General features: G+C 42.1%; 1 protein-coding gene across 1 annotated transcript in view; it reads right to left on the bottom strand.

Moving 5' to 3' along the window:
- Positions 1–10,674, bottom strand: part of KCND2 (potassium voltage-gated channel subfamily D member 2) — a 525,177-nt gene extending 514,503 nt beyond the window's left edge. The window contains 1 exon segment of the mRNA NM_001082118.1: positions 9,560–10,674. Within this exon segment, the coding sequence (NP_001075587.1) occupies positions 9,560–10,674 (1,115 nt within the window).
- Positions 10,675–14,874: the final 4,200 nt, after the last annotated feature.

Genomic DNA, 14,874 nt, shown 5'->3' with positions numbered 1-14,874 from the left:
TGACACTGAGTTCACAGCCCACATTCAATACTGTTGATAAAAGAATCAATAAAAATCATAACTTTAGATCACTAACTAAAATTCAGAGTTATTATCTTCAAATCAATATGGAATTTTTTTCAGCTTCAGTAAGTTTTAGCAATTATAAAACTAAAGAAGAATAAAATGAGACTTATTACATAAATTTATCTATGTTACTATCTCAGAGTTCACCATGAGATTAAAAGCTGTATTTAAAATATGGAGTCATTCTCAGAGTTTTAATTATGATGAAACTTTTAGACCTGCATTTATACTACTTGGCTTTATTGCTTTGTTGTTTGTAGTAACAAGTTTAATGATGGGGAGAGGCATAGAGAAAAAAATCTAGGAAGATAAAAGTCTTCCTGTGCTGCGTGCTCTGGAGTATTCGACTTCGAGAAATGACTTTAGGTCCTTCTACTAACAAACTATAATTTTCTGTAAGTTTCATGAATACATTCCACCTTAACTTCAATTATAAACTGAGATGTTTCTACCAAATTATCTCTTAAGATGGCTGAAAATCAAATGTCTGTAATTTTAATAGCATTAGCTTAAAGCAGAAAATCAAATATTAGGCAAAATACATGGGGTGTATTCTTTTCAAAAGAGTGTTCATGGTGCATTATGGGGTAGATTTAAAATAAGAACACAATACATGTGCTTATTTTTCATTTCCAAACAGCATACTTACAATGAATTAGAAATATTTTTATAAATTTCAATGTTATCTAAAAATGTTAAAATGACAAGATTATTTACTAGCCTTAATTTCTGTTGCATGATGCAATGAAACCAGTTTCTTATTCAAAACAGACAAGGGAAACTATGAGTGTAGTAGCCATTATCCAACTTCATCATATACAAAAGACAGGAGATACAACGACATTTTCTTTCATAACGGCCTCATAAATCCTATTTGACTTCATCAGGATCCAAGGATCTAGACATAACTTCTAGACAGAATGCAGAATTATCTAGAGGGCAAATTATTTTAATGGAAACAGCATGACAAGGTGAGATGGCAGATAAAATTCTCAGATTCAGGAACTATTTTCACCATGTGTCTATCTGGAATTCATACACCTTTTTTATTTTTATTTTTTGCATTTTATGATGTTAACCCAATTGCTATTCTTACCAAGAAACCAAGGCTCTCCAAGTACCTATTTATGATTACATTTAATACTCCAACATAGTGATTCTTAACAGAACACTAAATTGTCATTATGCATCTGCTGATGCATAATCACAATTTAAATTCTTGTTGACAAATATATAATCTATGGAAACTTTCACAAATTTGAAGACACGCAAATCATTTTTCTTTCAAACTCACAAAAATAAAACACCTGGAGAAGATACACTAATATATACTGCAAAGTGAGAACAGAGGAATAAAAATCCTTTAAATAGAATTCATAATGTATGTGAGATTCTTGAACACTAATATTAGAATTGACAAATGCAAATCTGCAAATCTATATTCAAAGTAACATACCTCAATATAAAGCGAACACTACCTTGCCTTCCCAGCTCAAACACAGAAATCATCTTCTCATTGGAACTAGTTTTATTTCTGTCACGAATAATTTAATCATATTATAAAATACTTCACTGTGGGGCATTTTGGGGGCTTTTTCAGGTAACTGGATAGAGATTACATGCTGAGGTGAATATAACATATGTAATGCATAATGAAAATTTACATATGATGAAGTAATGGCAAATGCCCATTTTTGTTCATTTTAATAAATTATATCCTAGCCCCACCATGCTCAAAGCTCCTCTAACATTTCTACTTTTCAACTCCAGAAGTTCTTATTATGGTCTGCAATATTCTGACATCTCTTCCCAAACACCTTTCAGACTGCATTTGCTACTAATGCCTTCAGCCCCTTTGCCTCAATTAAAGTGGCAGTAAGCAGATTACACCAAAACTCCCTCTACCCTGAGGTCTTTGTACTACTATTCTCTATTCCTCTAAAGCTCTTCATCCAGATATTCATGGGCTGACTTTATGCCTTCAGTTAACAATCAAATCAAAGGCCTTGCCTATCCCCAACCAAAAACAGCATACTCCTTACCAATATTACCCATCAGTACTTGGCATTATGTGTTTATGTGTTTTTCTGATTCTTCCACTTTTTTTTTTTTTTTTTTTTTTTGACAGGCAGAGTGGACAGTGAGAGAGAGAGACAGAGAGAAAGGTCTTCCTTTTTGCCGTTGGTTCACTCTCCAACGGCGCTCTGTGGCCGGCGCACCGTGCTGATCTGAAGGCAGGAGCCAGGTGCTTCTCCTGGTCTCCCATGGGGTGCAGGGCCCAAGCACTTGGGCCATCCTCCACTGCATTCCCTGGCCACAGCAGAGAGCTGGCCTGGAAGAGGGGCAACCGGGACAGAATCCGGCGCCCCGACCGGGACTAGAACCTGGTGTGCCGGCGCCGCAAGGCGGAGGATTAGCCTATTGAGCCGCGGCGCCGGCCTCTACTTTTCTAATTCTACATAATTCTTGAGGTCTGCAAACTGGTCATTAGTTTATGGCTACGATCAACAAAAGTCTATAAAATTGGATTAAACTCTGTGAGCCACATTTTGATTCCCTGAGAATATGCTACTGATATTAGTTTGGGCTTCCAGAATTGTTATTACTGGAATTCCTAGAAGTACCGAAAATTAGGACAATGGAAAGAATAGGTCCAACTGACAGCAGAAAATAGAAGATCTTCTACTTTGACAACAAAACTTTTTCAACATTTCAATGTTATTCTCTCATTACTAACTTTTGATAGCTCATACTCTACTCCCCCTACATTTTCTATGCTTTAGGTTTTCTTTACATAACCAACTTATCAAAACCCCTAGGAAGACATGGATTGCTCTATGCCAGGACACATGCCTACATTTCTATTTACATTTTATTCCTCTTTCAATCCCTTAGAATGTGGGCTTCTTCCTGACAGCAGTCACATCTCTCTTGTAAGACACTGTGGATATTTCACTATTCCAACAATTATGTTATAAATTTTATGAATAAATGAGTGGACCTGGTTAAAGAAAAAATATATACTAGCTTGTGTTACTGGGTAGGAGACAGAACATCTTTTTAGTGAAGTGTCAACGAAACATCTTTTTTTAGCCTACGAGCTCCTTGAGCTGCTCATAGTTAGAGAACTGAGTTTGAAAGGGAAGGCAGTATATTTATGTGCTGATTCACTTCTATTGTGAAGTACCTCCATATGCTTCTCAGAGGCAGCTGCAATTTGCCCAGCCTTCAAAAGCAAACTGATTAAGGAAAGAGCCATTGACAGTCATTAATTCTAATCTTTGCAGAATTTGTTACAGATGAGAAAGTGAACCCTTCCCAGTCAAGAGAGGTAAACACAAAGTTGTAGATTACAGTACATTAGAAAATAAAATGTTCAAATGCAAATATAAATATTTTTAACCATGAACAAAACTACAAAGTGTGACTTATATCAATGCATTATTGCTTAGATTAAAATGGCATTGCTCCACAAATAAGGAGTTCTGCACACTGTGCAGGCATCATCCCACACTTTGATCAGCAACATATAAATGTGGATTTTTTAACATTTGAGCACTGTACTAGACAATAAATCCCAAAAAGGTGTAACTCAAACCTCCAAAACCTTCCAATATATTAGCAAAGCAAGAGGTAAAACCGTAAGTTATATATAAAATGGCACTAACAGCGAGTCTATTTCCAACTATAGATGATGGAGGCTTGGGAGGTTGAGCAGGCTTCATAGAGAAGGGCATTGTAAAGGCTGGTTCTCAAAGGAAAAAAGTAAAGGGCAAAACATTCAAACGGAATCTACTAAAGCAAGCAGGGAGCAGAGCAAATGTGCACAAAAATGTAAAGATCCTGTTCCACCCCTGTTCTCAGTACCGGAGCACATCCAATGTCACCAAATCTAGCTGCTGAAAACTAGTGAAGAACTGTGTGTGTGTGTGTGTGTGTATGTGGAGGGAGCTGGGGGGGGGGGGGCAATAGAGAGAGGTAGAGAGAGCGAAAGAGAGATAGAGAGCCCAAAAACAATTCAAGACACATGGGGGACGGGGGAGAATAAATTCATTATTACTGCTCTGAGAGAAAAATAATATTTCCTTTGCAGTGAATGTTCTTTTTGCCATTCTAGTTATTTCCATGAGAAAAGTTGAGTTGTACACTTTTAACAATTTACCAGCCAATTGATTTTTAGGCAATTTAAGCAAAATAAATGATTTACTTTCTTTCCCATCAAGCCAGGTAAAATACTTTCCCCAAGTGGCCTCCAAGTTCACTGAATGAGAACATCAGGTCGTGTTATCAGCCTGGGTGTCATCATGATAAGCCTAGTGCTGTTTGAATAAATGTACAGCCAGCAGTGATACTAAAGAATGTGCAGTGTCTGAGTCACGAAGAACAGAACTAGGAGAGAAATGCACTCTATTCATGGAATAAATAGCCAATTTCTTCCATCTCTCATCACTGTAGCATCAGCAGCAAACCTCCAGTAATTACTGTAGCACATTTCTAGATAACATTTGTTTTCAGAAAAAGTGATTATTAAAATGAAATGCCTAAAAATATTGCTACTATCTAATTGTTTAATTATGGACAAGGCACAAAATTGCTGCATATTCAAAATGATGCATTTTAAATAACATCTGAGTTTTCTTCCACCATGAACTCAGGGATCAGGTAATAACATATTGAACTCATTTCTCACTTCAGTAACTAATTTTCAAAGATGAGTAAACTTAAAAGGAAAGTTCAGAACTAAAGCACATGAATGTAGAAATGAAATAAAGACAAAGCCAATCAGTAGTCTAAAAGTAAAATTCTGATAAGAAAAAGAATGGTGTAACAGACCCACTAAAACTTAGAGATGGCCCCTTCTCCGGGAAACTGTCATACTTCTTGCATCCAAGCAAATGCTGAAGTTTTATATGTAAATACACATATTTAAAATCTCATGTCAAATAATTCTATTGTCTCTATTATTAATGACAGTTCAAAGCAAACACAAAGACATTTATGGTTTGGCTACCTGTAATGCTAAAAGAAGAATACACATCACATTTCTCTATACTTTCTAAAAGTTCATTTTTAACACCCATCAGAATTCTTTATAAATAATTTTACACAAAATATGTTATAACATGCCAAAATAAGCATGGATGACAACCATGTTATAGGTCATTCACCAGTAAGATAAACTTTAGTTCATCCCACCTTTACACATTACAGATCAAAGCAATATTTATTTATAGATGCTGGCACAAGGGAAAATATCCCATCCATTTTCAGTAATGGCTGGGTAGACTGAAACTCTTACGTACATGATTTTAAAAGACATACTCCCAACACTCCCCAAATAACATAATCAGAATAGTGATAGGTTGGAGAAGGCTATTTAAAAGTTTATCCTCTTAATAAATATCTGTCACGTGATTTAATAGATCTCACTTATGTATAAAATATAGTCATCTCTTTTTATGCCACTTAGAAAAAAAAGGAACTTCCCTGATTCATTTTCAGGAAAAATACATGAAAATATTTTTCACTTTTTGGTCTCTTAAAATAGCGACTCAACACCTAGTAAAACTGAAATATGATGCAGTCTACTTATAAGTAGACAACTTCAGTAAGTTTTCAGGGAGCAAACTCACAGATTTACTATATTTTTTTAGATGAATATATAAGGGTACTTCAAAAACTTTGTGGAAAATAGAATTTCAAAACAAGCTTATTTTGATGTTCAAATGAAAACCACATGATTTTTCAAAATAGGCATTCTCCATAAGATTTTTGAAGACCTCTCATATAAGCCAAATTTGTTTTCCTAAATTTGTCCAGTAATCTCTTGTGTAGGGGGAAAAAATCACGAAGTTCCATTTTAAACATGAATTTCACAGAAATGGTACATAGTAGCTTTCTTCCACATGTTGAAATGATTAACGAAAACTTTTGAAATTAATGAAGTGGTATAGACCACAGCAATGAGCAACATCTCTTCTTTTCTTCTTTTAAATAACTTGCAGTTGTTAATAATTATGACCAAAAATGCAAGAATACAATAACGTCAAATTATTTAACATCCTACATGGTACCACTTCTAACTCAAAGGCATGAGCCTGGGGAACAATGCAAAAATGAAGTTTGACACTATTGACTAACTTTTTATGAAATAGTTTTTGATAACCATTGGTGAATATCTTGAGGTTTCCTAAATTTAGCAACATGTAAATACCACCATCTGAATTTAAAACAAACATAAAACACAAACCAAAAAAGCCCCTAGGTGATATCTTTCAAAAGGCTGTTAGGAAAAAAGGAGAGGTCTAAATTCTTTCCCTACCAAGCAGTTGAAGGCAGTGATCAGAGTTTACATGATGGAAGGGGGTGGCAATGAGGATGGTGTTAAAATGGTAATCAGAGCCCTGTACAAGTCAATAAATGTGTCAGAAAGAAGGAATGAAATAAAGGGTTCCACATGGCCACTCAATTTAAATTCTGTTGATAAAAATCTTTGACATTGTTTCCTTCATTGATTATTTTAAAAATTGTCCTTTTGATGTTTCCTACTTTAATTAATAGGAAATGGGGTATGCTCAACACCATATTTTAAATCCTTAATTTTTCTGTCAGATTAAATAACTACTTATATAGTAACTGTGGTCAGGCAATAGTCTAATGGTGTATTTGATATTTCAGGGAGCACAAACAAAATGATTAGATGAAGGCACAATAGTTCTCATGGGCCCACTCAATTCTTCAGATCAAAAAAATGAACTGAGTGTTGTCCAAAATGACAAGTATTCAATGACTCTGCCAATTCTGAGTGACAAAGCTCTTGGTTATTTCTTCTCATGTAGATAATGTTTATATGACCTAGAACTTTTGAAAACCACTGTTTAGAGTCACATTTTCTATTATCATTAATTGATGACACTACCTCCGTTAATAATAATAGCTACATAAAAGGAGCTCAAAGTATAATGGAAAAATTCTTGAACATTTATCTGCTTGATATTAGCTCCAACTATTAGATATTTCTGAGAAAGTTTATAGCTTCTTCTTTAACCTCTAAGTATAAAACTATATAGTAAAATATAAAGTCAAACATAGCTTCTGTTCAATATTTTCAGTTCTTAAATGCTGTGAAGTCACAGTGCAGCCTAAGGTAAAGCATCAAAAAGGAAAGGTTTTTAAATATCTCGCAGGAAATCAAAACACATCAAATATATTCTGACTCTAAAAATATTTTCCCAAGAAACTTTGTTATATTATAAAGCATATGCATTTATAAATATCCATGTACATTCTCATTTTGATTGCACAGACATTTCTACAAGAATGACCGCTCTATTCTACCAGGATTAATTAGCTCAATTATCTGAAAACTAAAAAGTTCAACTTCAATGAAACATGTCTTAAACTAACTCACATTTGCTCCACACTTGAGAAAGTTTCTGTATTTAATCCTCCTAATCTATTTACCTATGGAACATGTGAACTAAATCTACTGCACAGGTTTTACTCAGGCATTGTGATTCAGTTTCTTAGAGCTTTCAAAAAGTGGATGACTATAAGCATTCTAGCTATATAAAAAACACTTGTCATTATGGCTTAATATTTTCCCATTTTTTTTCCTGAAAACAAAAATAAATGGCAAGATAATATCAAAATGGAAAAGTAATTTCAGGAAACGAATTTTTCAATAATACTACCATTTTAGATCTAGAACACAGCATTTAGGTGAGTGAAATTAGCATCTCACTAACACTCATTATAACAATGTCTATAGACAGTATATAGTAATAAAATGATCCACTGAGACTTCATGAAAAGTGCTGCCGAATAAACCAAAATCTTGAAAGTATACTGAAATCTCCTTTGAATCTTAACATAGAATCCATTTTTTCATTCAAGTGTACTTTTAACTTCAAATCATTACAGTGATATTCATTACCCAACTTTCATTAACGATTTTCCATATAAAAGACAAAGCAAACAGAAAAACCTCTTTGAGAAGGAATGTGCTTCTGCACTTCTGAGGTATTTGCATGCTCTTCATAATATCACTAAATTACCAGCAGGATCAAAGGGAAACACAAGCAGGATATAGATTTGCACATTTTAAAAAAATGAGCCAGGTCTTCACAAACAAACACCACTGCATCAAGACTGTAAGTCATTATATTTACTTTACCACAATTTCTTAACTTTGCCAAAATATCCTTCGCATAAAAATTTCCATTACTCAGTCATAGGACAAGAGAAATTCTACTCAACATAATACCTTTAATAAAACTGATTTGAACCACAGTGTCATTTTAAGAAGCCAATTAAATTAGAAATACAAAACTTAAAAAGCAGCCTTGGGACTAACTTTTTTAATAGCCATTACCAAATCCTTATTGGACTGATTACACATGCAAGAAAAGTAACATAAAACTGAAGAAAGGGCACCAACATCACTTCCTGGTTTATGTAAAAACTCATAAAAGTAAAAGGCTCTAATCATTTTACTTTATTAGATTATCTTATATGTAAAATGCTGCTAATCTTCTGTACTTTGATTACCATTATTAATCATTTGACACCATTTTTTTTTCCTAACACGTTAGAAAAATGCTAGCCCTAAAAGTCTATTTAAAAAAAAATGAACTCAAAATGTTTCTTTGATTGCAAAACTCCATTTACCCCTAATAAAGTAATGGGGAAAAAAATTCTAGCAGGGAATGAGGACCCAACGTTCAACAATGCAACTCGATGTTGGAGACCATCAATTTCACTAGATGTTACACTTTCTATGTATATTTAATGAATTCAATGTCGAAGGGTATCTATAAGTTCTAAAAAGTACTGTGTAGATGACAGTAATTTGCTTCTTGAAACAATAAGCCTAGTGTTATTACGTTGCAAATATTATTCTACTTCAGTTTATAAAGTTGATCACTTTTGACACTCTAAAATACTGCATAACTTACCAGCCATAAAAAAAGAATCTTTTGATAATAACAGCTGTAATCTATGCTTTATAATGCTGTAAAATAAGAACTAAGGGTCTTAGAAGGAAAATGTTGTAAGTATGTATTCATAAGAAAATAATACTTCACACATACATGGACACGATTCATTTGGAAGCAACGAAGCACTTTGTAGACATGTCAACATACCTGTATAGATGCATATCTTCATCAGCACGGGTTTTGTTTGTAATTATATCTATTGATCCATACATGTGTTAATATTTTCTTATATTGAGCAAATCTAAAATTGCTTTGTTTATCACCTTCCAGCATAAGTACTTTACACTTGCCAGCACTCCCTGGTACTTCCATTTGGGTACCATACCCATTTCACATATCAAAGGTGATTTCCCAAACCAACCAAATCATGTTCTCCCAGACGCATTTAGAGGGGAAAAAAAGTTGCTCGATTATCTGAATTATCATGGTACCTTAGGGCCTACACTCACTCATCCCCAGCCAACCTCGACCCCATTTCCCTTGATGGCACCTACCCCAGTGTCGTCATGGTGACGATGGTATACCAGAAGGCTGCAGGGATGCTGGTGAACTTACTGGCCGAAGACCCCTTCTCTGCGTAGAACATCACTGTAGCAAAGATGATGATGGCCATGGTGAGCGAGAAGAGCAAGAAGCCCAGCTCCGAGGCACAGCTCTTCAGAGTGTAACCTAGAATGCGCAGGCCCTGGGAGTGGCGGGAAAACTTAAAGATCCTGAAGACGCGGAAGACGCGGAGCGTGACGAAGGCTCCACTGACATCCTCATTGTCCGTCATCACCAGCCCAATGTAGTAGGGCAGGATGGCCACCACGTCGATGATGCTCATGACGCTACGCACAAAGCGGTAACGACTGGGTGCCGCGGCCAGGCGCAGCAAGTACTCGACGGTGAAGATCATGACGCAGGCCGTGTCCAGGCAGAAGAAGGCCACCGCATAGCGCTCCCCACAGGGCAGCTCCTTAATGTGACCTGGGCTGGACCCACAGGGCACGGTCTCTACCACGTTGGCGATGACCGAGACGGCGATGAAGAACCCCGTCACGTAGTAGAACACCAGGGCCATGGTGCTGGTGTGCGGGTTCTCGAAGGCGCGCCAGACCCTCTGCCGCGCCGTCATCGTGGGCAGCGCGCTCTCGCAGGTGTTGTCGGTGTCGGCGTCATCCTGCAGGCGCTCGGCGTTCTCCCGCCGGCGGTCCTTGTACTCCTCGTAACAGCAGTCGCCGATGATCTCTGGGATGAGGCCAAAGAAGGCCAGCTCTTCGTCGTAAGCAGAGATGCACTCGTGGCGGGGATAGTGGAGCTTCCCCGTGCGGTAGAAATTCAGGATGTGACGGAAGATGTCTGGGTCACGGTCAAAGAAATACTGCTGAGTCTCTGGGTGGTAGAAGAAGTCCCTCTCGGAGCTGCCCAGCAAGGTGTCTGGGTAGCGCTCCAGGGTGTCCTGCCACGTCTGGAAACGCGTGCCACTCACGTTCAACACGATGAGGGCATCTTGAGTCCTTTTCCTCTCTTGCCTCGGGGGAGCGGGCATGGGCCCGGAGGCCACAGGCATCCACCCAATGGCCGCTGCCCTTGCAAAGGGCAGCCATGCCGCCACGCCTGCTGCCATGGCGCCGGAAGTGGGGCAGGTGGATTCCTAGCGAGGCTGAGTCCAAGTAGCCACAAGGAACCAACTTCCTCAAGTCCAACAAAGTCTGTCTCACTCCTACTCCAAGGTGGGGCTCCGCGGGAAGTCACAGTCCACAGAGGCCAAGTTCCTCTTGAAGACAGGTGCTTGGAATAAGAACCAGGAAACACACACCCGGACAGAACCTGATCACGCCTCTTCCAGCAGGTGGGCCGGGCCGCCCCGCCGCACAGGTGATTTAAGATGCAGCCGCTTCTCCAAACAGGTGTCTCTGATGTCTCCCCCTGACACGATGTGAGACCAGCAGGTGGGGTGTAGGGCAGAGAAGGCAAAGTCAGCCAGTTTTATTCTTCTGAGGAGTCAGGGAACAACCCTTCCACCTTTCCGTTTAGCTTATTCACACCTTCCCTGTCCAAGCAGCCCTTCCCGCCAAAGGACTCTCCAAAAGGCGACCTGTTGTGGCTTTCGAGATGCCCGCACAGCCAGCCGCTGCCCCGCGCCTCTCTCTGGGGGAGTCCGGTCGCCGACTCGACTCCCGCCGGTATTTGCAGAGATGGAGGTGACGTGCCGCGGGCACGGTGCGGGACGTGAGTGGAGCGCCTCCTCTCCCCACCCCCTCACGTCTACAAACGCCCTTTGAGTCTGCCACAAGCCGTCGCCCAATCGCCCCTTCCTCCCTCGTGCTCCAAGTTCAGCTCAGGTGCAGGGCGGCAGTCGCAGAGCCCAGGAGCAGGCAGCCGCCGCCGCCTTGGCGGCAGCAGCATCTGCCTGGGCGCCCCACGCGCCTCGCCCGCGGTAGCGACCTGGCAAAGTGCGCGCTGGGGCTGAGTTGCACAGAGACTTTCTCCTCGCCGTGCACCCGGAAAGGGAAAAAAATAAGGGACAGAAGGCAGCTTCGCGAGCAGCCGAATCCGAGGCGCCGAGGGAGCGTCAGTAAAGCTCAAGCGAGCTCTTCTCCCCCTTCCCCCATCCCTCCGCGCCTCCCTCCTCCTTTTCACCTTCCAAAAGCCAGGCGCAGGCGAGCCGAGCAGCAGCAACAAGTTCAAAAGGTGCGGAGGAGGCGAGAACCCAGGGCACTGGCTCCTGCCAACTTACTGCGCGGCCGCTGTCGCCGGGGCCGAGCCGGCGCGGTGCAGGGCTGCGGGGCGCCGGAGCTGCGGGGCTGCCGGGCGGGCGGCGGCGGCGGCGCGGCGGGGCCCGGGCCGGGGCCGGCGCGGGCTCTCGTCCGAGCGCGGAGGCAGGAGGCGCTCGGCAGCGCGGGGGCGCGGGAGGGCTGCTCGCTGCTTCCCCGCCCGTGGGTGGTCCTGCATCTCCCCGAGCTCCTCGCGCCGCTCTGCTCGTGCGATCAATAAATGAGGGGGAAATAAATAAATAACGGCGCGCGCGCCCCGCCACGCAGGTTAGGAGAGGCGTCTCCTGCCTTTGCCTCGGCTTGACCTTTCTCCGCCCCCGCCCCCTCGGGCTCCCTCTCGCTCCACCCCAGCCACCCACCAGCCCCGGCGCAAAATGTCACCGAGGGAGAGCATCCAGGTGGATCTGCCGGGGGAGGAGAGCGCGCCTCGGGCGAACAAAGGGAAGCTCCACGCGCTCGGCTGCGGCGCTTTGGTGGAGCCGAGGAGGAAGGGGACCAGTGCCTCGCGGCTGCCTCCCGAGTCCCGGTTCCAGGCGAGCGTGGGAAACGGGGGGGAAACGGGAGCCAAAGACGCCGGCAAGGAGGGCGAGTGGAGCGGAACGCGCACGAATTGGTTGTCTTCTGGGGACGCCGGGGTGGCGAGACCTGCAGAGCCCCGCGGCGGAATTTTTAAGTGCCTTTTCCTCTTTTTCTCGCTCTGTACATGTATATATATTTTTTCAAACCAGATGGTAACGTTGCGGGGGTTCAGAATGTCATCTGTCCAACTTGCTGAAAAGTCAGGCAGGCTCCTCGGTCTGGGTCTCGCCTCAACTCCGATTCTCCTCCTTCGCGAACGACTGCAGGCTTTGGAGACCTTTTCGGAACGTTAGCGCCCAGGGGAGTGCGTCTCCGGGGCTGTGCGCCCCCACCCCCGCACCCCCCGGCTTCCTGTCTGCGGAGCTCTGCGCAAATCTGAAACGGCTAAGGTAGTGACAGGTGTCCGTGTGAGGGGTACATGATGTGCAGGGAGACGGGAAAATTGTCGCGGACAACCGTTTTGTTTTACCAGGAACCCCCCACCCCCCATTAGGCATGTTCCTTAAAACCAAACCCATAACGTGCATAACCACTAGATGGCGTGAACGGCGAGAAGTTAAATCGACATCTAAGATGCTTTGGGAAGGTGAAGGAATAGAATTAACTGATCCAAAAAGAGAATCGGATCCCATAAACATCCTCAGATGCCCCGCCGCCACACACACACCTTTGTGGTGTTTAGGCGAGATATGCGAGCCAGACTCGAGTCTGCATGGTAGATGAGTGTGGTAGGAGAGGTGGCGCTTCCCGTTGAAATCCCTTTGAAAATTAAGTCTAGGTTACTGAATCATCATTATCACACAATTAAGATCGTTGGGGAGAAGTGAGGCTTCATCTATATGGATTAAGAAGAGGAGCCTAATTCCTACCTGAAAATGACTTCGCATGGCTTGGGTTTGACTGCCCTTGGTTTGCAAAGTAAGAATACTGAGATGTGCTGAACAGAAATCGACTTCCCAGCCCTCCAGATTATAGGCATTACGTGTGCGCCTGTACTATCTGAAATGGGATAGCCGAAAGGAAATATGTGAACTAAAAAGCAGAATATAGAAAACTGCTACAGAAGGGGAAAAATAAACCTGATAATGCACAGATGTTCTGTGGTGGTGAAAAAGTGGTGCGTGTTGGTTTACAGGTGTAACGGTTTAGGAAATCCTGTTAATGAAGTCGGAGCTACTGCACCGTGTGATTTTGAGGACATGGAATTGACAGCATCTGCTGTTTATCTACTTGTATTAGGTGAAGTAAAAGATGCTTGTTAATGACACTATATAGCACGCACACCTGAAAACACACAAACATGTTTCTTGTTTGCCAGTTAACATTAAAGTTAACCCCTTCGTCATCCAGAGAAAACGATGACACGGTGGCAAGGGCTGGGCATGGCACCCAGAGAATGGAGAACTCTGGATATTCACTGAATGTCAGGATGGAGCAAGTAACCTAAAGAGAGCTTTTAAAACTTCCCTTTACGGCCGGCGCCGTGGCTCAATAGGCTAATCCTCCACCTTGCGGCGCCGGCACACCGGGTTCTAGTCCCGGTCGGGGCGCCGGATTCTGTCCCGGTTGCCCCTCTTCCAGGCCAGCTCTCTGCTATGGCCAGGGAGTGCAGTGGAGGATGGCCCAGGTGCTTGGGCCCTGCACCCCATGGGAGACCAGGAAAAGCACCTGGATCCTGGCTCCTGCCATCGGATCAGCGCGGTGCGCCAGCTGCAGCGGTGGCCATTGGAGGGTGAACCAACGGCAAAGGAAGACCTTTCTCTCTGTCTCTCTCTCTCACTGTCCACTCTGCCTGTCAAAAAATAAAAAAAAAAAAAAAAAAAAAAAAAACTTCCCTTTAGGAAACTAAACTGTTACAAATGTAAAGTTGGAGTTTAACTCCACAAAAAGCCTCAAATAAGAAGAGAGTATCTACAATTTTCCAGATGAAATTGTGATCTGTTCTCTGACATCCCATCTTGTTTAAGGGAAAAAACTACAGGCTTGAAACTTCAACACATCTAGGTTCAAATTGCAACCCAAGAAAATTTTTTTTACTGATAATTGCTTAATCTAGCCAATTACTAAATTCCAGGGATTAGAAATTATAGATAAACCAATTGTTTAGGTTTCTTGTGATGATTAAACTGGGTATCAGTGATGTAGGCAGGGAGGCAGCTAGCCCCTGTGAAATGGCCTCACCTGAGTTACAACCCTGACTGCACCACCCAAAACTCCACCTCCTCCCACGCCAGCTGAAGCTGCTGAAGACCTGGCTCCAAGTGCAAATACCCAATACAATCAGGCTGCCTACTGTGTCCCTCCGCCCCCCTCCCCATGACCTTGAGTTCATTATAATAACAAAGCATCAGTAATCATGGCCAACACTCCCACTCCTATCATGCACCTGATATCTCGACACTTCCAAGATTAACACAAAAAAGGATAAGGTGGTAGGTACCCAAGCCTCACCCCAATCTCCACTGTCTTTG

Source organism: Oryctolagus cuniculus, chromosome 3 (assembly GCF_964237555.1).
Source record: "Oryctolagus cuniculus chromosome 3, mOryCun1.1, whole genome shotgun sequence".
Lineage (NCBI taxonomy): Eukaryota > Metazoa > Chordata > Mammalia > Lagomorpha > Leporidae > Oryctolagus > Oryctolagus cuniculus.
This window is presented reverse-complemented; position numbering and strand designations above follow the sequence as displayed.